At 50.0% G+C, this 16,658-nt stretch overlaps 2 protein-coding genes across 2 annotated transcripts; one reads left to right on the plus strand and one right to left on the minus strand.

The window, feature by feature from the left end:
• Window positions 1–1,685: 1,685 nt before the first annotated feature.
• Window positions 1,686–3,697, minus strand: BROUX77_006532 (uncharacterized protein; the record flags this gene model as incomplete). The annotated part of the gene is made up of 3 exons (XM_073751527.1): window positions 1,686–1,916; window positions 1,984–2,587; window positions 3,624–3,697. 3 exons carry the CDS (start codon window positions 3,695–3,697, stop codon window positions 1,686–1,688), a joined length of 909 nt encoding a protein of 302 aa, XP_073603601.1.
• A 9,465-nt stretch (window positions 3,698–13,162) lies between these two features.
• On the plus strand, window positions 13,163–14,327 carry BROUX77_006533 (uncharacterized protein; the record flags this gene model as incomplete). Its single annotated transcript, XM_073751528.1, has 2 exons — window positions 13,163–13,297; window positions 13,359–14,327. The coding sequence occupies 2 exons, from the start codon at window positions 13,163–13,165 to the stop codon at window positions 14,325–14,327; spliced, it is 1,104 nt and encodes a 367-aa protein (XP_073603602.1).
• Between the last annotated feature and the right edge of the window lie 2,331 nt (window positions 14,328–16,658).

Raw genomic sequence — 16,658 nt, forward strand, 5'->3', positions numbered from 1 at the left:
AACCCTGTGTCTCTTCTACAATTCCCATAAATCTTGAGCCCTGTCAATTCTTTTTACATGTCTCTCGCTGTCTGTCTTATCCATTCCACCGTCTGTCTGCACCCTCGTATCAACAACCTTTGTTTTTCTCCCTTTGCTTCCCGATTTCCTCCCTCGCCTTCACCTACTCGCCACGCCAAACTGCCTTGTTTCTCAGCCGTGTGCTGCTAACCATCATATGCCTCCTTCTACTCCTCCTCATATCTTGACAAAGAGTGTCCCGTCTTGACTGGCTTACAACCCTCGTATGCCTGCTTCCATTACGGCTCTACTTGCACAAAGTCTATCGCTTAGCCTGTCTCTCTTCTGCGTTTATTCACCGCCATCAGCTTCGTATTTCCGTCCTTTTCTTCGGCCCACAGTAAGCTTGTAGTCAGCTTAGTAGTTATAGTCAACCAAGACAACCCTAAGTAACTAACACATGGTTCAAATCACTGCTCTTGGAAGACATCTACAGGCACGCACATAACCATGCGATTGAAGGCACAACTTGACAATTCAAATAAAGCAAAAAAGCAAAAAAAAAGGCAAAAAAAAAAAGGCAAAAAAAAAAAGAAATCAAAGCATTCCAACAACACGTCTTGACAGTAAGCAAAATAAAAAAAAGCAATGGACCCTCCACCGCTGCCCGTGGACGCACTACAACATCACCGGCCTTCACGCACGGCGCCATATTCTGTGAGATTTCAGAGTACAGAAGGCACCATACCATCAGTCACAGGCCTGACTTCTCTCTCGTCAAGTAGTATAGTCATTCTCGATCAAAGTACCACTGATGATCCGCATGATGTATAGGTAATCCCGACCAGCCATATTGAAATAAAAAAAATAGGAAAAAAAAACAAATCGGAAATTATGACAGAAGCACGAACAGGCCAGAAACAAAATGGGATTGAAAGACCATGTCAATAAACGAAAGGGATGGGGGGCCGAGGACATGTGCAACTGCAAAGTTAAGGGAGAGATCAAGAGGTTCACCGCATGACTAACCAATTGTAGTAGTGAAAGAAGAAGAAAAAAAAAGGCACAAAAAGCAAAGCCAAGTCAACTGGTAGCATTGGCCATGGGAACACAGAAAAAGACAGGAAACTCCAGCTGCTTGGGATAGAAAAGTTTGAATGACCGAGATGTGCGACGAGACCATCGATAGGAAGGGGAAGAAATAAAAATAAAAAAAAGGAATAAAAAAAGATACTGGCCAATCCAAGCCAATTTCTATGCAAGACTCAATATCAAAAAGCCCACCCAGAAAGACAAAGCGCATAGTCTTCAGTCCGTTTGTCTAGGCTCGAGATCAACAATAGTCAATAGATAACCAGCCAAGGAAAGAAGAAGAAAAAAAAGAAAGAAAAGCCAGAGACTGCAGATGACTTTCTGCAGGGAAAGAGAAGAGCCGGGGAATCAAAAGAAACAGGGTTTGAGAAGAAAAGAAGGAAGATGGAAGAGGAGCCGAGAAGACAGTTCAACGAGCGAAAACCGTGGAAGCAAAATAAGGAGGAAAGAAGATATAACCTCACTGCGATATCCGAGCATAAAGACCGCCTGTAGAGAGACGGGATCCGGCTATCTAAAGCCTAAAAGCTTCGTGATGGCGAGACCTTCAGAATTCCGCAAGAGAGAGAAAAAAAACATGGGCGGATTCATGTTCAACGCGGCTTGGTGATGTTGATAATCTGCTCTGGGAAATGTTCTTTGGCATATTGTTCGCAGGCCTTTGCAGGCTTGCCGACCTTTTGTCCAATGTACTTCCACCGGTTATTCTCGTATTCCTTCATAGCGTTGAGGAGGGCTTGGCTTTCGTCTTCTGCAAACTCGGCGTAGTGCATGTCCTTGTACCAATGCTTCTTGACACTGCCTTCAGTGCGCGCAGGAAAGGTCTGGAAAGGATGTGTTAGTAAAAGCAGATGGTTGACTCATATGTCTACGTAGCGTATCCCAACGTACCTTTGCAATTTCTGCCCAGCTGTTACCCGCATCACGCATTTGTTTCAAGCGGTGCTCCTCAGCTGGTGTCCATGGGGTATTGGTGCGACTCTTCTTGGCCGGGGGAGCAGGAGGTCCAGGGGGCATGCCGTCGACGCCGTCAGTACCAATTGGTATTCCAGCCCGAGCAGCAGACCGCACCACTTGTTCTCCGGTAGCAAGTGTTCCCGTAATGGGGGAGGCAGGGATAGTAGCAGCGCCTGTGGGTGTTTTAGGAGCGCCACCAGGAGCATTGCGTTTGCGGTTGCGTGAGGGAGCAGGCGCGTTTGGCACAGGTTTCACGTCTTGTGCCTGAGGCTGGTGCTGCGGGCCTGGCTGTTGCGACTGCTTCTGGCCCGGAGACAACTGAGAGGTAGGCACAGGCACAGCACCTGGTGCTTGCTGCTGGGGCGGTTGTTGTGGAGGACCCTGAGACTGGTTTGGCTGTTGGGGAACGGGCATCGGAGGCCGACCGGGGCCAGGATGAGGATGAGATCCAGGCTGGGAAAAGGGATATTCCATGCGGTCGTTCCGACGGTTCACGTCGGCCGGATTTTGGTACTGGGGGTGGCCTGTACCGTAGCGTCTAGAGAGTGGGAATGATCAGTAAAATGAAGCAAAAAGAATTTGTATCAATACGTAGTGAGATGGGTTGTGGCGGCTTGTGATTAGAGGAATATCCAGAAGCAGATGGATCAAAGTCGGTTGATGATTAATGGTACCGAGTTTTGAGCAGCAGTATCAAATATTGGTTGGTGTTTGGCGAGAGTAGCAAGAATTCAGACACCTTGGACAAGACAAGCGCAGCCCGTGTGATGAAATGTCGAGATGGGGGTTGGAAAGGAACGCAGGCCAGTGGGAGTGGCAGCACCAGGCTCAGGGACACCAGCAAATGCGCCTGTAGAGCACAGACACGCAGCATTACAAAGACACAAGGGCAAAGAGCATCATACATGCAGTGACACATGATGAGGCAGCCTGGTTGGTTGGCACGATGGACTTTTGTGCCCATATGTTGCTTGCTGGTCAACGGTGATGCATGCTGTGTCTAGGAAAATTGGCAGTATCCTAGAGCCCAAAATCCACGGCCAAATCGCTCTGGCTGGCTTATTATGGGCACGGTGCATCCGCTAAAGGGTACTGGCGGCGTTGGTACACAGCGGTACACAGGCTCCAACGAGCAGCCATTGACAGAAGACTCTTGTCGGGGAGAAATTTGGCCAGGCCAAAAGGTAGAAGGACCTTTCCTTTGTGTTGCCATGCAGATGCAGAATCCAGCATAGATCGGCCATGCGACGTGAAAATAAAGTGGCTGGCAAGTTACGCCAGGCGAAACCACGCCTGTGGAGTCTGGTCTGCGGGATTGACGACGCCATAGGGCATTTGAATGCGAAGTCCTTGTAGAGAGCCATCACACAGACTGAAGTCATCATGGCGCGCCGAGAATCCGAGCAGTCGAGGCCCGGGACATGGTTGTTTTTTGTTCGAGGCCGGCATCCGCGTGCTATATTCGTCGCCTTTTCATGAAGCAGACGCGTCGATTGATACGAAGGGCGGACGTTGGATGTGTGGTGTTGGAGGGGAAATGGATAGAGCATGGTGAGAGGTGAATTACGACTTACTGAACGCCTTCTTGAGAGCCGGCATTGTTAAAAAAGGTCAAATCCGGCACTATACCGACTTGCCATTCGTTCATGATCTAAAGAGGCTGCGTGTTAGTGGGAGGACGGTGAAGAAAGTGATGTGTTGGTGCTGCAAAGAACAAGTAACAATAATGAAGCGCAGGCTGCTAGGGAGGTCGTATTTTGTGCTGCTTTGTCTGCGTGCCTATTGGCTATCGTCTTTGCGACGGGAAGTAGGAAATAATTCAAGGGTTTGATGCGGGGATTTCGGCTTGAGGAGGGGAGGGGATCGTGTTTGGATCGCGCGTCGACAATGTAAAAAGCGCGACGAAACTGGGGCCGACAAGAGAAGCCGATGGGGATTTGATTCCAGTGAAATCAAGGAATTCGAGCATGGCAGTAGGAGACGTTGTAATGAGCGACGCGACGGAGTCTGCAGGACCTCATCGGCGTTCGATGGAGTGCAGGCGGGTCAAAGACCAAGACGCATTGAGACGGCAGAGAGCAAAGACGAAGAAGTGCGCCAGCTTCGACCGGCATAGGCAACGTGGGCATCGAAGAACTGAGGAGAGGCGCGCGCCTCACGCGGACCATCGACGAGAAGTCATCTCAGAATGGGCGGCGGGCGAGGAAGAGGCCGGATCGGTGGTTGGAGCTGTCGTGGCAGCACAAAGCCGGGCGCGGGGAGAAAAAAAAGTCCGATAGACGGTCGCGCGTCGACGGAGCCAAAGACAGACACGCAAAATCAGGCAAACAGCGGCTTTGGGTGCAAAGAGCAAAAACACAAGGCAAAAAAATTACTCACGGGCTGATGGCGTAGGGGAATCTGATATTCCCGGTTTACCAGAGTTCAAGGTTGGAGAGCCACAAAGGCGAAAATTTGCGGGCGGAGATGGAAAGGGAAAAAAGTGAAGAGTCAACGGGACAAAAGATATAGAGGGGGCGGACGGTGACAAACGGAGGGCTTGTCGGGAAGGAAAGAGGCGTAATGGAGTCTCCAGTAAAAAAAAACGAGGAGCGGAAGGTGCGCGATAGATGGGTGGTGCAAGAGCAAACGCGGGACCAGGACTGCAGCTGCTGAATGGAGCAACTGTCGCTTTGGTCAGTGGGTGTTGGGCGGGCAGCTGTTTCTATTGGTCTGCGTGGTCTGTGGGTTAGATCAACTTCTCTTCTCGATCGAGAGCAAAATGGGGAAATGGAGGACGGAGAATGGAAAGTACGTGGTCCGTGCTTCCTAGTGCTTTCTGTTTTCTACTGGAGTTACCAGGGAAGACAGCGCTGGGCGAAATTACCAAGAAAAAAAGATGGAAAGAGAGAAAGAGTGAGACAAAGGGCTGGGTTGGGGGGAAAGAAAAAAGGGCAGCCACGAAACAAAGACACACGGCAACGGCAGCAGGAGTAGGCTGGGAGCTAGGCAATTGCAGCGTCGACTGTTAGGCTGGCGTCTAGACTATGACTCTGCGTGGCAGGAGACTAAAAGGCAAAAGGCAGAGAACAGAGACGAGAGATGAGAGACCAGAGACGCAATGCGGCATGAATGACTACACGGGACGGACTTGTTTGCTATGACAAGTAGATGGAAAGACAGCTCTCAAAAAGAAAGAAAAAAAAAAGAAGAAGAAAAGAGTGGCTTGGCACGCTACCGTTTGTTGCGTTGTGCAGTTGCCAGAAAGAGCCGAGAATGGGTGGGGCAAAGGCTGGGAAAATGCGCTTTCGGCGACGACTATTGGCCGAAAACGCGAAAAGTGACTCCACTTTTCCGCTTTGGGTGGAGTGGAGTGGACACACCACCGCCCAGCTTCATTCTTGGTTCTTGCCGTATCCGCATCGTTCAGAATTTTTTCAGGCTGCAGAAGCCTGGAGCCGGGGCACCTGGAGAAGAGCTTTGGGCCTGAGGCTGCTGGAGCGCCAGGGGGTAGACGCCTAAAGCACAGGCAGAGTTAGGGCCCCGGAGCCCTGTAAGTTGTAGCTGAAGACCAGGTCCACAGCTTCAACCAACAGAACAGAACCAGCGAATCTCTCTCTCTGGCTGCCCTCTGGCTCGTCGTCATTGGAGACCTCGGCATCAAAAACGAGAACAGAGTCCCAGCCAGCGGCAGAACCAAACTGCAAAAGCAGCAGCCAGCTCTGGTCTGGTCTGCATGAACGAGACGACCAGCCACCGCTCAAGGAGGCCCAGCCAAGCCCCGCGGGTAGACTGGACGCTGGGCGGAGGAAAAGGCAGATGGAGGAAACGATGCAGAGAGGGAAATCCGGGGGGATGGGGACATGTCTCTCTATGTATGATGAGATTACGACAGAGAAAAAAGAGCAAAATCAAAGAAATAACAGGTAAAAATGGAGGCCATGATAATCGGATGACGTAGGAAGAAAAAGAGGTACGTGAGGCCATGTATACACAAGCAAGTACACACTTGTACTCGGGACTTGGTGACTTGGTGACTTCCGTGGCCTTCATGGCTTTCGTGACTTTGGTACAAGAGTACTTGGCCGTGCAACGACACCACCGCCAGAGACTCTCCGCCCTGCCCGAGGCCCAGAGACTCGGTCCGGTCCGGTCCAGAATGAGGCGACAGGGCCCGGGCAGGCTCTGCGGTAACTTATTGCGTGGACACGTGGACCGGCCCGGCCGAGCGCCGAGAGAGATCATTCCGTCTGTTTCGGGGTGGAGTGCGGCCAGGAACACGGCGTCGACCTTGACGCGCCGTGATGCTTTTTTTTGCCTCGGATAGAGCGGGGGAACATGGGCGATGAGGGCAGGTAACAGCCAAATCAAGCACGACAGTGGCAGAAATACACAGGTACAAAGTACAGCGCGGATCGGACCTGCACCAGGCCATGCGGGTTGAGACTTACTGTGAATGTAGACGCGACAAGCCAAAGTCGCAGGTATCTTGGAGTTCCGATGATCACGGCCAGGAGTTTCGGTTTCGGCGAAAGCGGGGGGACGTGGAGATGTAGAATCGAGGTAGACTGGACCATGCTTCGAGGCGTGGAAGCCTCAGCCTGTTTGTACCAGCTACCTTTTCCTCGCCACCCGCCGTGTACCCTAACCCTATCAAAAGAAGTGGGGAACATGCCTGCCTCTCGGTGGCGTCATTTTTCATTTTGCTGAGATAAGAAGGGAGCATCGGATCTGGCATCAGGGTGAGATGGGCAGGCAGGCGATGATTTCGTCTCATGTTTTTGCCCGCTTTTGCCTCTGTTTATTGTCGGCACGGTCTTAATTTCCGAGGGGCCACAACAACACCAAAAAAAAAAAAAAAAAAAAAAAAAAGCCAACAACCAACAGCCAGACGGCTCACCACCCACCACGAAAAACCTTCTTCCCCTCTGCCTTGCCCTCCCTCTTCCTTCCCCTTCGTCTTGCCCTTTAGCCTTCCTCTCGTTCTCGACCCCCCTCCACCTCCCCTCCCCCATTACTTTCTCTCCTCTCCAGCACCGGCCTAACAGCCAAGCAAAGCCTCCACCGAAATTACACAGGGGACGAGATGCAGCGTTTCAAGCTGAGAAGGATTGTTTCTTGTTCTTCTTGTCCATCCCACAAAAAGAACAGACAGACACAATAAATAGACAGTAGCTAGCTTCCTGCATAACAACACAGCATAGATAGCATCAGCCGCCCTTCTTCACATCATGTTATTCTGGGCTGGGCTGGGCTGATACGTTTCACGGCTTTTAAACTAACGGGTTGTTTATGCGGATGGAGAATACAAATCCCACCCCACCCACATTCATTTCATACACAAGCGTAGACAGCAAGAAACAAGCCGCAGAGTTCGTGGGCGGCTGCACATACTTGAGAGCGCAATTATATGCGGCACTCTAAACTCAAAGATAGCATTGAACCCTCTTGTATGTAACTAGCGCAACCGTACAGCCGGCAGTTTCTTGAAGTCAAAGAAGCCACCCGACACCCTGCCGTGAACCGGAGCCGAGTATCATCAACCCATTCATTGGTTGATCATGAGAGATTTTGTTCCAGACAGGGCACACACTGGGCCGGATAATAAAAATACATGGCAAGCAGAACGCCCAAGAAAAAAGAAACGACAAAACGAAAATGGAAACAGAAATGGAAACACCAGAACACGCGTTACGTTATTCTATTCACCGCGAGAGTGACGAGGCGGCGGCTGCGGCGAGGCATAAAGCCCAGCCAGGCCAGCAGCAGCAGGAAGCGAGAGGGAGAGAAGAGGAGATAAAGACAAGAAGACAAGAGTAGGGCGAGAGAGAGAGAGAGGGGCGTCTTGGTTTTTTTTTTTTTTTTTCAAAATCCCATGTGTCGTCGTAGCTGACGACGACCCGAGACAGGCCCAGACTTGCATCACAAACAACAATCAATCAATGCCCGCCTTGCCTTGACTCTTGGCCTGTCTCCCCATTGCTCTTGGTGTGGGGTTCTTTTTTGCATGATTGTTTGCATAAATTCTGTGAATCTGTGTATGCACATGACTGTGGCAAAAGCAGGTGGCACTGCTGCTATTAGCTTGGCTATCACTCGCTAGTTTGTTCATGCATCATCATATCATGGCTGGTTATAGTGTATTGCGACAGTATTCCCCTCTCTTCTCTTGTGGATATTGACTTGACTAGTTATCGATATTGATTGAGCAGACATGAAGCAGTTTCAGGCCCAACCCTAACCTTGGTCCATCCATACTTTTGCACTTACAGCCGAGGGGGACATGCCATTGTTTGGCCATGGAGATTGCGGATGTATTAGTAGCCCGAGAACCCCTTCATCCCGTCCTCTACTTTAGACAATTGACACCATCTGCGCTCGAGGTTTCTCGATGTACGTTGCACCAGGGCTTTCGGATGGTTCTCAGGATCTCCCACAGATGTCGCCGTGACATGCAGAAAACAAGAGTGAATTAGAGGAGTAACTAGTAGTAGGAGCAGCTGGTAGTAATAACAGTAGGTGGTAGCAGGAGGATGAGGAGCGGAGCGGGGGCCAAGGCAAGGCAGGGCTAGGCAAAGGAAGAGGAGAGGAGGGGGCGTGCGGCATATATCCGCGTGGTACAAGGAGCAACGATATGCAAGTATATAGAAGTCCTCGCAGATACATGTTTCAATGTTGTGGTACACTCTGGTACGCTTGCAAAAAAAAAAAAAAAAACACAGAGGCAAATTCAGACGCAGACACAGATGCAGAGACGACGACAGGACAGCAATAGAAACAGCGACAGCGGGAGCTCATGCCCATAAAATAACAAGGGTAGCACCTATTAGAGCCCAAACAAGGCAAAACAGCAAGGAAGCAACCAAGGGAACATAACAAACAAGGGCCCCAGCTCCAGAATCAGCACCATCACGAGCACTACCCATCACTGGCGGGCTGATATATGACGGGGGACGTGGACAGCAGCAACATGAAACAAGGGAAAATTGAAGCCTAACCAAGAGAGACCCAGCAGTTAGTACACAATGGTGAAACAACAGCAGACAAGGACTAGAAACAACAGGACCACATGTCTTGTGTTGTTCCAGTCCTGATTTTCGGGTAACTATACCTATACCTGGCTGGAGAAGGGGTAGGCTGGTAGTTTGGGGGTGGAAAGACTTGCCTTGCAGGTAAACAAATGACGATAGGAAACCAGATTGTATGTAAACAACTCCATACACATCAGACGAAGAGACAATAGCCCACTCTCGTAACCGTCAGAAACAGAAACAATGTTTTCATATAGGCGAGGTACGGGTACGTATAGCAAGACGGAAGGGGAGGGGGAGGGCAGATGAGTGAATGACTGGGAGAAGTAGCATGTGGACTGGATGCATATATCTACATCTTTGTGCTGTTGCACATGTTGTGACTGTAGAACGCACACATCGTGCCTGTATTTCCTGTATTGCCTGTACATGCGGGACAATGCCTCCAGTATGCCACTACTACTACATCTTTGCTGGGAACACAAAAAATATAGACACCAACCAAGGTGTAGTGACACAAGCATGATTGAGTGTCTCACAATAAACTTGGTGCAGAATGTAGCATACACGTGTATGTACGTCGACAGAATGATGTAAATAACTATGGGTCGCTATTAGGACTCGCTTGCCAATAGAGTAAAACCGCTCATCTGCCAGCCCAACGGCTACACTGCCATTTTTAGGTTTTTAGATACAGCTCGCAACAACAGACTTCGTCCCGTCTTTACACACTAGTTTCCCTCTGTTTTTGGGCTTGTTTCTGTGCCTGTTTCTGCAGGCTTCTTGTCACGGTTTACATTGTTTCGAATCTTGGATTGTTTGTCTCAGATCTCTGTTTCTGATACGCTGCTAAGCAGGAACGGTAATATAGCTGAGAACGAAAATAAATTCTCCGGCGGCTCACCTCAAACATGCACCTGTTTTGGGGCTGCCAGGCAAGAGAAAAAAAAACAGGCCAAGACTGTTGTGTATCGTGCCATCATAGATGGACAGGCCTGCCCGGCCTGGCTGGCTGGCTGTCAACTCAGATGCACCCAGTGCACTAGAAACCAAGATATCCAAACCTACGATGGAAATTGCGTCTGTGTTTTAGCGAGTTTCAAGGGTTGGGACATTATGGAACAACCAAGTAAACAAAAGAAAGACAGCGACAAGCGACAGCAGCCGGGGGGCCGCTCTCGATTCTTCTTGGGTAGCGAGAGCAAATAAGGTAGACCTTTTGGTCGTTCAAACACGATCTTCTAGAAATGATCTGCAGGTCTAGACAAGCACGAGTTTGTGTCCAGACTCCTTCTGTGTTGGGAGAAAGAAGGAGGGGAACTCCTCTTTTTTATCTTCTAGAGTAGCCGCTATGAGGGAGATGGATTTGGAGGGTTCAGTTTAGGTTGTGGAAAAGTGGAGCCTGCAAATTAAGGAATCTATCTAAATGACTAGTTGACTAGTCAGGACTCGACTTGACTCGGGGAAGGTGAGAAAAGGGTAGGAACAAGAACAGGAAAGAACTGAAGTTGGCAGCTGCCCGGTTTTTTTTGTCTTTCCTTTCCTTTTTTGTTGCTTTTTGCCTTGCTTTTGGAAAGAACAATCACTGCCCTCCCGATCCGAGTCCTCGATCCGAGTCCTCGACCCGAGTCGAGTCCAAACCTCGATGGAACCTTCTGATAAAATCTAGGACTGAAAGGCGTCATCTCTCTCGTCTATTCTGTGCATGCTTTGTATTTTGTGTCGCATGGCTTCTGACAAACGTCGCCCCCATTTTTTTTTGGCTTACCTCACACCTGGTCTTTTTTTTTTAAAAAAAAATGCTCCTATGTGGGAAGAAACACCTGTTTCCTTCTCAGCCAGGCAACCAACATCGCATCGTTGATATCCTCCGAGAACCGATAAACACTCTAGAAGAAGCAACAAAATTCTACCAAGAGAATTAAACTCCGAAGGCGAGACAAAGAGAAATGAAAGAAGAAGAAAAAAAACTCATTTTTTATACCCTTCCCCTCGTCTCAGTGCCAAAACAAATCCGCCGTGTAAACCAAACGGATCAAATAAACTCCGGCCGCACGACTGGAACTCAAACGAGCGAGCCGCACACCACGAAGCAGTCGGGGGGCGGGGACCGATTAAGTGTTCAGGCTCTTCTTGCGGCTGTCGATAGTCACTGGCCTTGGACGCTGACTTCTCAGCACTCTCTTTTCATTGACCCCCTCCTTCGTTTAACAAAAAAAGCCCGACTAGTAGAAAGCTATTGTGCGTGCGAGAGTGAAAGCGAGATCAAGGTCAGCATTTTGCGAAATTTGGGCTAATATTTTCCGGGCCGAGCGCTAGGGTTCGCAGGCCAGCATCTGCACAACTCAACTGGACTCCAACTTGGGTCAAGAGCTCCTCTTCGAGCAGCCCCGGAGACCAACGCTTGTATATACACATCTCCAAGTCAAGAATAAGTATGGGCTCGGAGCAGGAGCTGCTGAGGCAGGAGGAACTGTTGCACTGACCCGTTGGTAGATGGATGGCCGAGTTCTTGAGATGCCCTCGGACCTGGTTCCTGTTTGTGTTGGTGTAGTTATTTGTATTGCGGGCCCTGTTTCAGCTTTTTTAGAGAGAGTGCCACCAAAATAGAAAAACAAAAACAAGGGCAACAGAGAGGGACAGGCGGTGCAGTAAATATTGCAGTCGAGGCAGAGCTCTTGCATAGCATGCTTATATATAGAGGCCAATTCATTAATGGGTTATGGACGGCTGTCGTTGTTGTTCGTGGTTTAGGCGGGCAGCCATGGCGTGGTATGGAACCCGGCGGCTGTTTTTAGATGCATGTGAATCATGGAGGAGCAGAGTAGGCCAGGGGAGAGGAGAAGGAAAATAGGAGGGAGGAGGAGGTGGTTTTTACTTTCTTCTTAGTGCATGTCTTTGTGCGATGGAGAGTTTCACTGTGACTATGGACGACGTTGCTCAGTTGACTCTGTGGTTATAACTACGATAGTTGGCCAACTGAGTAACATGTAGTCAACCAGCTCTGTACGCATGCTGCCACTTGCAGACATGTGTCTGTCTGTCTGTCTCTCTCTGCCATCACCAGCCTAGCCTGCTTTCTTCGCCGTACCTTGCATAAAAACAACATGAAACCTGTCTCCCCCCCTCCTGCTCCCCCTCGCAAAAAAACAGGGGGCGTGTGGCTAGCCAGTCTCACAGGAAGAAAAAGCCCGGCCGTGACTTTGGGATAGTTGGCCGACTAGCGAAACCTCGACACAGCCAGCGACCTCTGACTTCTGCACTCCCCTCTGTTCTGGAGTTAGAGCAAGTCGATGTTTCTTGTTTGCTTCTGCCCTCTCCAGTGTAGCTGTTCTTCATCCTTTCTTAAATTACCTTCATTTATCGCCTAGGTTTTAGCTTGCGAGAGAACAAGAGGCTGGCTGATATCAAGCTCCCATTTATCGTGCATTTATTCATTTTTATTTTATTTCTTCGCCTGTTATTTAGCCCTTTTTTGTTTTTTTTTCTGCTTCTACTTCTCCTCCGTTTGTCTTATAAAGCCGCCTCGAAACCTCATCATCGTTGATTCCTGCCTTGTTCTTCCTGTTCTACTTGGTTTTCTTTTCTACTTCTTCTCACATTTTTTTTTGTTTCTTATTCTTATTCTTATTCTTTTCCTTTTTTTCCCACCAGCAGCTAGACTCTGTGTCTCATTCACTCATTTCTTTTTCATCATAGCAAAACTTGGTTTTTGCCTTGTCCAACTGGTTTTGGCTGCTCCACACTCCTTTTTTATATCACCATCTTCACTTCTTCAGTCTCTCCTTGCTCACTTTTCATCATTCGACGCCGTGCCCCTTCACGCAAGATCAGCCAGCCTGTTTTGTCTCTGCACTCGCCGCTTCCGAGAGTCTTTCTGCTTGTCTCCCGAGTCTCTCGCCATCTTCTCTTCTTACACTCCTTGATAAGAAACCTTCTTCATCATCACCAAAGGGCACCCTGCATCGGCTCCTTAGCCCACTTCCCTCCCGGCTTCTACTGGTTCATTAGCCGCCACCCTTTAACGACCAACGACCAAAGCATCACGACCTCATTTCCTTTTTTTTTTCTTCTTCTTTTCTTGTCTTGTTATCATACTCAAAATGGCTCCCATGTCAATGCAGCCCCACTCGGCCTACACGCCGACCGCCGACGTTGCCGACCGCCATGATTACGGCGTCGTTAAGAACAGAAGGATGGCCTCAACTGGCGGTGGCCGTGCCTGGAGCGAGGAAGAGGTAAGCCAAGCCAAATAATCCCCCAAAGCCATTGTGACCAGTCTCGCTAACAACCCCAAAGGAAGTCTACCTGCTCCAGACTCGCCTGCAAAAGATGCCCTACAAGCACATTGCCGCCCACCTCAAGAAGACTGAGCTGGCCTGCCGCCTGCACTACCACCAGCTGTCGCACGGCTCTAGCCGCCGGAAGCGCGCCAACTCCGAGTCCTCGGGCTCTTCTAGCCAGTCCCCTGTCCTCACTGCCGTTGCCGCTTCTCCCATGTACACCACCGAGAGCAGCCACATTACCCGCTCCATCACTCCCCCGGGCTCCTCCAGCGGCAACTATGCCCCGGCTTCGCCTCCTCACTCGCTGCAGCTGCCGTCCATCCATGCCAACACACCGCCAGGATTTTCCCGCTCCCACAGTCGCCCCTCTCTGGACTCGCCCCGTCTGCCTTCCATTCTGCCCAAGCCCTTTGGCATGACTCTGCCGCTGCCTGGCTACCCGACCCCGATGCCCGAGCCGCACTCGGCCCCCATCATGGCAAGCTTCCCTCGCATTCCCAGCCCTAACCCACTGATGGTTCGCTCTACCACGCCCGCCCCCGTGTCAACTGGTCCCATGACCCACAGCGCCATGCCTTCACCTCTTCCCCCCTTGGCACACAACAATGCTCCCATCGACATGAACCGCCTGTCAGCTGCTTACGCCACTCACAAGGCTCAGTTCTGGGCCGCTGTTAGCGCCGAGTATGGCAACGGCGTGTCTCCCGCCGCCCTTGAGGGCGCCTGGGAGCGCAAGCCCTCCTCATCTAGCTGCTATGGCCCTTCGGCTCCTCGCTTCTCTCACCAGGGTCCGATTTCACCGGCTGCTAGTCCTGACCAACACAGAGAGCGCGAGGCCGAGTACAGAGCGCACGCGCAAAGCCAGGATAGAACCCGTATCTCGGCCATCCTCGGTTCTGAGGCGAACCCGCGGTCTGCCCATGAGCGCGACTTTGTGCAGAGGGCGGATGAAGAGCGTGCTGGTCCTATGATGGCCGTGTAAGTAGTCTTGTATGTCCTTGGCGGCGTTTTGGTTGAGTCTGGCTCTTGTTGGCTTTGGAATTCCGTGAGCGAGCTGCTTGGTCCGGGCAGGCGGCCGTTTGGAGACACTTCGTCTCTCGGGTTCTGTGTTGTGTGCTTTTTACTTCTCTTCTCTTCTGTATTGTCCATTTGTTTTTGATATCTCTTTTTCTTTGTCCTTTTTTTCCTTGATTATTTTTCTCAACAAAACCGCCTTTTCAGGCCCTGTTTTATATTATTCATCCAATGACTTGATACTTGGCATTTTTTTCTGATACCTGTGCTTATGTTTTTGTTGTACTTTCTAGCCTTGGATTGGCCTTGTCAACACAAATTCAAATATTGGTGATAACTCGCAATGTAAATGTATGCTGTGCTAGCAGCTAGAATGCACCATGTTGTGGCTCGGTGCTAGTGGCTGCAGGCGGTGCATTAGTGCTGATGTGACTTGGCCATGGCCAGCTTCGTTTTCTTTGTCCCCTTTGTTCCTTCGGTACTGCTTTGTTGCTACTTGCTGGGAAAGCCGGGCTGACCGACCGTTTTGCGTCGTAGTGCTATACCCGTAAACTTGTTCAAGTATGTACGTGTTGGCATGGTGAAACAAGCAGGTCCAGACCGACCTTTCGTGTCTGATACCAGGGCTGTTAGACGCAGCCGCTCACGGCATCTTTTGCTGCAGTTTTGGTTGGGCCCGTGTCTGCTGCAGTAACTGGCCGGCACTGGGCATCGATCGTATCGGATGGAGGGGTTTTGAGCCCTTATGGCAACATGGGCTGGCTGCAAGGTAGCAAGACAGATTGTGACACGTTGTTTGCTGAACAGGACAGAACAGGGCGAGCATAGGCCACTAGTTGCAGGCATGTACATATATTTGTACGGTCGGACGATGCTTTCTTTATCACCACGAGCAAGTCAGGGTCTGAGCTGAGCTGTGGTGCAGAAAGGAAGCAAGTGTTAGTCAATCTCTTCCGCTTCCAAGAACGAGCTTCTTCACCGGTATTTCGGCAACCCTAGTAAACAACCCCTGCACATACAGCAGATAGTTTATGCTTTGTGGAGTCAAGGATGCTGCGCCCGCATAACCACAAGCCAGCGAATTTCTTGTTTCTGGGCGTCTCAGCCATGCAAAACAAGACAAGACAGAGAGAGAGTGTGTGTCAAAGATGATGAAAAAAGAAGCACAAGAAAGCAAGGAGAAGGAAAATGGAGAGGAGAGAAGGAAAAGAAGCAGGACTGGAACAAATCTAGATCGAGAATAGGGACGACGCGTGAGAAGAACCCGTTTGTCCTCTTTTTCTTGTGCTACCAGGAACCAAGGCAACTGCAATCAAGACAAGCAAACGCCAGTGCCACTGCAAATGTCATCCGGCTAAATTCAGACTCGGGAAGGCTCATGGTATAAGCAGTTACTCCTTCCATTTGGTATATTGTGGTTATTTTTCCGTGGATGTGTCCAATCATGTTGCTGTGCTATGTGACCAGTAGAGTTTCTTGCAACTGCAACTGCAACTGCAACTGCAATTGGAACTGGAACCGGAACTGCAATTGCAACTGGAAACACACATATACAAAGTACATACATATGTACATATGTATATAACTAACTATACAAATACTCCCAAGTGTCAGAAAACACAGCACGGCACGTCGTTGTTCGCCGCTGGCCTGGCCCACCTTTCTGTCCGATCGGGGAAAAGGTCTTGATAACCAACTAGTTAGTCAGTGTGCATATGCTACTTTGATGCGAGCTCGGCAGCACATGTATGTGTGTTTATATGTATGTACATACATATGTACTTGTCTCGCTCGAGGCTGCATTCACATTTATTGCAAGTAGTTACGACTTGGCGGATTGGATTGACCCCTTGGGCTGCAGCTTTTTTTTTGCTAGCCCCAAATCAGGTTTGCTGTTTCCTTTTGTGCACAGAAAAGGACAAGGGTTGGGATGTAGCGTAGCGTACGTAGCAGTGTCTGGAGATCCACCGCTCTTTGATCAAATCAGCGTTGCGTCCCTTTGATTGGCCGGCCTGACCGAGAAGCACATGGAGATATTGCTTCTTTCTCGTCCACCATTGTCGTAGTTGCTGAAACCTGCAGCTACTTGCTCTCACCTCACAGCTGGTCATCTTCAGGCAACTGCACCGCACCAGTCGCACAGCATTTTGTTGCTACGGTGTACCTGCTGTTTTCATGCCGCTTATAGTGCTACTTGGGATGCTCTAGCCGTCGTACATTAGTGAAAACCATGTAGTTGCCCATGGCTGGCGTTTGCAGACTTGACGGTCAGGAAAGAAGTGAAAATTTTGTCTGCCTG

The sequence above is a fragment of the Berkeleyomyces rouxiae genome (assembly GCF_048999995.1).
Source record: "Berkeleyomyces rouxiae strain 22BRR77 chromosome Unknown BrBRR77_ptg000008l, whole genome shotgun sequence".
In the NCBI taxonomy this organism is placed as follows: Eukaryota; Fungi; Ascomycota; class Sordariomycetes; order Microascales; family Ceratocystidaceae; genus Berkeleyomyces; species Berkeleyomyces rouxiae.